General features: G+C 38.6%; 1 protein-coding gene across 1 annotated transcript in view; it reads right to left on the bottom strand.

Annotated features, from left to right (window-relative positions):
* Window positions 1–245: 245 nt before the first annotated feature.
* The window catches only part of Tmem71 (transmembrane protein 71), a 50,355-nt gene continuing 44,002 nt past the window's right edge, over window positions 246–6,598 (bottom strand). The window contains exon 10 of the mRNA XM_075960898.1: window positions 246–2,803. Within this exon, the coding sequence (XP_075817013.1) occupies window positions 2,788–2,803 (16 nt within the window). The 3' untranslated portion in view covers window positions 246–2,787. The remainder of the gene's footprint in view (window positions 2,804–6,598) is intronic.

Raw genomic sequence — 6,598 nt, 5'->3', positions numbered from 1 at the left:
CGTGCCTTTTAAGGGTGTATTTGCAGTGACGAATTACCTTCTTAGGTCCACTTTCTAAAGTTCCTACGACTTCTCAACTGTGTCTTCATTTGTCAACCAAACCTTCACCATGTGAGCCAGTGGGGGCATTCCATATCCAAACTACAACATGTTACATGTAATATCAACTCAAAATGTGTTGAAGTACTAAATGTAAGCCCTGAAACCACGGGAAACAGGAGAGGAAAAAAAGGCTTGTTGATATTGGCTTCAGAATCATTTTTTTTTATTACCACACAGAAATCTCAGGCAAAAAGAATAAAAATAAACATGTGGGAGTATAATAAATTAAAAACTTATGCACAGTTAAAGAAACAATCAACAAAGTGAAAAACACAAGCGACGAGTTTAGGAAAAAATATCCCTATGCTATCTATCCCATAAAATACATAGGACAGTCATGTAATTTAAAGTAAAAGTACACAGTTGCCTTTCGAGACTCATGACTATCATCACAACACTTGGAAGGCTAGAACAGGAGGATTGTCATGAGTTCAAAGCCATCCTGATTTACAGAGAGAATTCTAGGCCATTTGGGACTGTAGAATGAAAGATCCTATTTCTGAAAACAAATACAAAAAAAACGGTCAAAACCTAAATAAACTAGTAAAAACAATGAGCAGAAAATCCTAATAATCAAGGCTAATAGGTGTGTGAAAGGTATATGGACATAGGTAAATATAAACTATAAGACACACATACTATATATGTATTTTGATGGTGAGTCTGCTTACTTATTAGTATAATTTCGTTCAACCAAAAGGTACAGAAGCAAAAAAAAACGGTATTATATTAGTTACTTTTCTTATTGCTTTGATAAAATACCTGACCAAAGCAACTTAAGGAAAAAAGGTTTGGCTCAATGTTTAAAGGGATACAGTCCATCATGATTGGAAGGCAAGAAGCAGAAGCCTGTGTAACTGAGTACATTGTGTCCACAGCCAAGAAAGAGAGAGATGCTGATAGTCAGCTTCCTTTCTCCCTTCCTCTTTTTTTTTTTAACCAGCCCAGGATGCCAGCCCATGGGATGTTGGTACCCATATTCAGGGCAAGTCTTCTCTCTTCAGTTAAACCTCTCTGGAAACAACCCACAGACATGCCTAAAGATGTGTCTAAGGGGTTATGCTACATAGAGTCAAGCTGACAGTGACTATTAACTGCCACAGGGTTAACTACAAAAGCCGTTAATGTGGCATTATCACTTTAATGTATATAGTTTTCTACACACAGAAGTTTCTCATCAGAGGAGATAGCATAGAACATCCTCAGCAGTCCATATCAGAAATTTCCTGGTGAGAGGTAAGAATAAGTGTCTTCTATAACTTTTCAGCCAATTACTTAGTTTTATCATTTCCTTGTGTTTTCAAACACTATAATTTTCCCTTTATTTTATACTTAAGGATTTTTTTATTTTTAAGGTGTATGTGTGTGTGGTTTTTTGAGACAGTATTTTTCTGTATAACAGTCCTGGCTGTACTGGAACTTGCTTTGTAGACCAGGCTGGCCTCACTGAGTTCTGCCTGCCTCTGCCTCCCAAGTGCTGGGATTAAAGGTGTGTACCACCACTGCCTGGTTTAGGATAACTTTTTAAAAAAGGAACCTGGAAATATTCATAACTTATTGAAGTCTCCAGTGAAAACCACTAGCAACACCAGAGCATCTTTGGTTTAGTAATCTATAAATAAATGACTTCTTCCTCCCACACCTCCTATGTGATGTGATGCCAAATACCTTGAAATCACCACTAGAATGAAGGAGATGCTGGCACCTGCATTTGAACTTCCAGAACTGTGGGTCATAGGAATCCTCTTTCATTTCTAGCTATTCTGCCTTGGGTATTTCATTATAGTAATGGGAACCAAAGATGAAAAATGAGCAAGAGAGAGAGAGCTGTTTGTTGGAATACTAATTCTTCTCTTGAATGACTTTCATTGGTAAGTTTCTTTTTAATTTCTGTGAAATAAAGATCATTTTTCATTCAAATTGTGATTAAAATGTGATACATAAAAGTTCCCTAAGGACTGAGGGGTGGACAGAAAGCTAGAGGCAGACTGGGGGTTTGACCATTTACACGTTCTGAAGGAAGTTCCCCAACAAACTAAAGATGTTCCACTGGTCCTGTTTCTTAAATGTCCTACCACTTTTTAACATTGTCCCCACTGACAATCAAGATTTCAACACATGGACATTTGGAGACAAATCACAGCACCAAATATCACCATCTAATATCAATGGACATTTCAAAATGGGATGAATTTTTGCAACAATATATTGTATATACAAACTGTTCCTATTTCTTATACAGCATGTATCAACTATATAAGCTTGTTTGCATTGTTTAGAGCAAGTCAGCAAGGCATAGCCACATGCTGGCAGACCAGAGACATTTATGCTCCGAGCCACTCACAGAACTCTCTAATTAAAATTAATGTTCGAGGTCCATCGCCTTGGGAACAACAGGGGAACATTACCCCAGGAGGTCTGTGCTCTGTCACTTTCTCCCATCCCTTCCCTTTCAACTGACAGTGTTCACGAAAGAAAGGAAATTTAATATTGATGTCACGAGCTAATTACTATTACATGTGGAAATTGAGATTTTTAGAAAGAAATTACATGATCAAATTAAAGTTTTTTTTCTCAGTTATCCATTTACTCATCCCCTTCCAATAAAGTGGTTGATTCATTCCAAGGAGACTACAAACTGTGTTTCCGGATATTCAGATTGAAGATATTCATTACCAGTATTCTTCAAGGGCTGTCAAATCTAGATTAGAGAAAGAAAAAAGGAATAAATGATTAATATGTGCGTGCGCACACAACACACTGCAGTATCTAATCATACACAAAGGAGCCTGAACAATCACAACTAGTAAGAGCAGAGGCTCAACTTGGGTTAACTCTACACCAATTTCCCACTGGCAGTTTTCAGTGACCTTTCCTCAGAAACTATAGAGGTTTTAACCTTTGAAGTTCACCACAGAAATTGGCTAATTACCATTTTATAAAAATTTCTCATCTGCATCATCACAGGAGGAGAGCCTAGAGCAGTGGTTCTCAACCTTCCTAATGTTGAGACCCTTTAATACAGTTCTGCATGATGTGGTGACCCCAAGCCATAAAATTATTGTCATTTCTACATATTAGATAATATAAATATCTAATATGCAGGGTATCTGATATGTGACCCTTGTGAGAAGGTCATCAGCCCCCTCCTCCCCACATGGGGTCAGAACCCACAAGTTGAGAACCACCACTGGCCTAGAGAGTAACATAGCTGTAGTTTCCATGACTTAACCATAGAGCTGATTGATTCATATATCATAAGCATGAATGAAAAGTTTCCACCTAACAAGTAGAAAGCACATGTGTATTCTGGTTTCTTTTAACTGTTAACTTGATACAACCTCCTTACTTGAGAAGAGAACCTCAGGAGAGGAATTACCTGGATCAGCATGTCTGTAAAGAACTGTTATAACTGTTAATTGAAGTGAGAAGACCCAGTCTGTTGTGGGCAGCCTAGACAGGGGAGCCCTGACTATATAAAGATCAAAACCAAACAAACAAACAAACAAAACGAGCTGAAAGGAGAAAGGATACATTTGTTCTCTTTGCACTACACTGTGGATGCAATGTGACTAGATACTCGAGTTCCTGCCTTGATTTCCCCTTAGTGACAGACTATAAGCTAAAATTTTAAGCAAACAAACCCATTCCTCTCCTATATTGATTTTTCTCAGGACATTTTATTATAGCCACATAAATGAAACTGGGGCAATATGCTACCTGTTCTGGCACAGGATGTCTGTCATAGGTATGCAGAGCATTCACACTGATGATTAAAAATAGAATAATTGGAGGCATAAGACACCTGTGATGACCTTCATGAGTAAGGGCTGCTCCAGCCACGTTGAGTAAGTAGTATAGCCCTCACAACTTATAGACTTCAAATTCAAGGGGGAATGCAGGTGGAAAGAAATCGATTTAAGGTGTAAAAAGCGATATGACTTGAGAGGACTGAAATGCCAAGAAGGAGGCACCTCATCGAATTCATCCTCACAAAGTGCAAGATGAGTGTGGGAGGATTGCAGTGTGGATGTTTGTTGAACTGAACTCAGTGATTTCCCCCAATGCCTTAGACACTCATCATTGATTGTGAGAGGAGACTTATGAGTCATTCTTGACTCTTGATATTAATCACCACATATGTGTCTCATCTTTTAGATACATTCATGCAAAAAGGAAAGAGTTGCAGCATCGCTAATGTACAGGCAAAGAACTCTTTGCTGTAAAAGGAGTCCTTCAAGCAATGATGCAGAAAACATCTTTGGGCTGATGAATATGCATAGAGCACCTACTATTTTAAAGGCGTTGGGGTGTCTACAGTTCTTGTCTTCACAGGTCTTCAATGTAAGGGAGTGTGTACAGGCAAGCTGGTGCGCAGAAAGTAGGAAAAGATGAAGAGACAATAAGAGAGGAAGAAGAGAAGGAGAGGAGGGGGAGGCCAAAGTATCTATATAAATCATTAGAGAAAGGATCTTTTCCTATAAATGAAGATGCATATGAGAATGTCAGTGCAGAAGGACTTGCAGTCTTGATGTATTTGCTTCAAGAAGAGAATAAGGAAAGAACTCAGAGCAATGGGGAGGTGCCTAAAATCCAACTTGGGAAAGTAACTGTGGCAGCTCATCTCACACGGTACCTCTTCCAGGAAGGCTTGCCTCTCCCAGTCTGGAGAAACTTCCTTTCTGGTGTTCACTTGGCCTAATTACTAGCTCCATACTTTTATTTACCATTCAGAAAAATTTTACCCTGCCTATTGTATTTATGTGTTTATTATTAAGCTCTAAAGTATTAAGACTGGCCACGGGCCTTGGTTTTGTGACCTTGGAACCCATGTTGAATACTTGTTTCATGACTGTTCAGAAAAACTGAGCACTGTACTTGGTACAGAGTACAGTTCCCTGCAGAGTTTGGTAGGCTAAGTAATGCCACAAATCAAGGATTAAAAGGTACATAAATCATCTTTCCAAGGTTATCATTGCAAATTGCAAAGAATTACCCAGAGAGACTGTTATAAGTCCTTCAGGACTTGGATTCAGAAGGCCTAGAATGGGGGCAGAAGATAGCTCTTCCATGGCTTTAGAGCCTAGAGACCCTACCATCACCCCCACTTTGAGGAATTCTTCTATAACTGATGGCAATGTATCTTTCCAATTAATTGTACATTTAATTCTTTTAATAGGAGCAATTTGTATATATCACACTAGCAAACCTTAACGATGTTATTGCAACTGAATTTTGGTTTTTAAAATAGTTCCTTGGGTAAAACAAAAAAGTTCTTGTTTGTTTGTTTATTGTGATGCTGGAGATCAAATGTAAGCCTTGTGCATTCCGAAGCAAACTCTATACAGCTGGGCTACTAACCTTCAGGTCACCTTCTTGCTCCCTTTCATTTTGGTGGCTCTGATGATTCAAACCTAAGGTCTTGAGAATGCTAGGGAATGCTGGGACCATTTCTGTTAGTCTGTTAGTCTGGTGTCATCTTAGCATACAAACCTGAACTACCATGGAACATCACAGAATAACAGAGGTAAAAAAAAATATAAGACCTAGAGGTTGGGAGCAGCACTGAGAATCTGAGTTACACGGGCATGACACACAGCACATGGTGTATTTGTGAACTCACTGCAGTTGTGGTTGCTTGCAGAAGAGCTGTATGAGACTGAGCCCATCAAAATGTCATCATGGGAAGGGGAAGGGCTCAGGAGTCCACACACTTCCCCGAGGGACTTTTGACAGTGAATGATGGTTAGGGGAAGGGAGTCGCTACACCACTGATAAGTTGCTCGTGCTTCAATAAATAAACTCCATCTATATTCATTTTAACTCATTGGGTCACAGATACAAAAAAGATATGAAAAATAAGAGGGGTACTTAGTAAGAAGGAGGGTTTCAGCAGAAGAGGAGGAACTGAAATAGGGTAAGACTGGGCAAAAGTGACTAAAATTATTATATATAATATAAACTATATATATTCACATATGAATGAAACTGTCAAAAATAAAGACTTAGCATACTTGATCCTACCTAAAGAAAAAAAAAACCTGTAGGTAGGACTGGATAACGAAGCCTGTGAGTCTCCACTTAGATCTAAAATGACCTCAAACATAAATAGGAGGTAAACAGTTATCTTAGAAGAATTTTAAACAAATGTGACTAAGAAGGGTTAAAGAACAGGGACTTGGGAGATGTTACCAATACCCAGTTATCTCAATATTAGATTCAATAAATCTTAGTTTCATCAATGGCTGTCTTCAGAAACCTGAATGGCTGGGAATTATGGGAAATGTCACTCAGTGTATCAGTAAATTCTCTATACTACTTAGAGTTATAAAGAAAATAAATCTCCACACAACCCACTGTGATTTCAGAATCAGGACCAAGATTTCATAAACAAGGATGCAGAGAGGCAAGTGCACTGGCCAATAAACTGATTTGATTTGCAGACCCTGCTCTGTCTTCAAGCCATTGTAGGTAGCTGTTCTCAACAACCCCAGTG

The sequence above is a fragment of the Microtus pennsylvanicus genome, chromosome 2 (assembly GCF_037038515.1).
Source record: "Microtus pennsylvanicus isolate mMicPen1 chromosome 2, mMicPen1.hap1, whole genome shotgun sequence".
NCBI classification, from domain to species: Eukaryota; Metazoa; Chordata; class Mammalia; order Rodentia; family Cricetidae; genus Microtus; species Microtus pennsylvanicus.
Note: the sequence above shows the minus strand (reverse complement) of the source record. Positions and strands in the feature narration are given on the sequence as shown.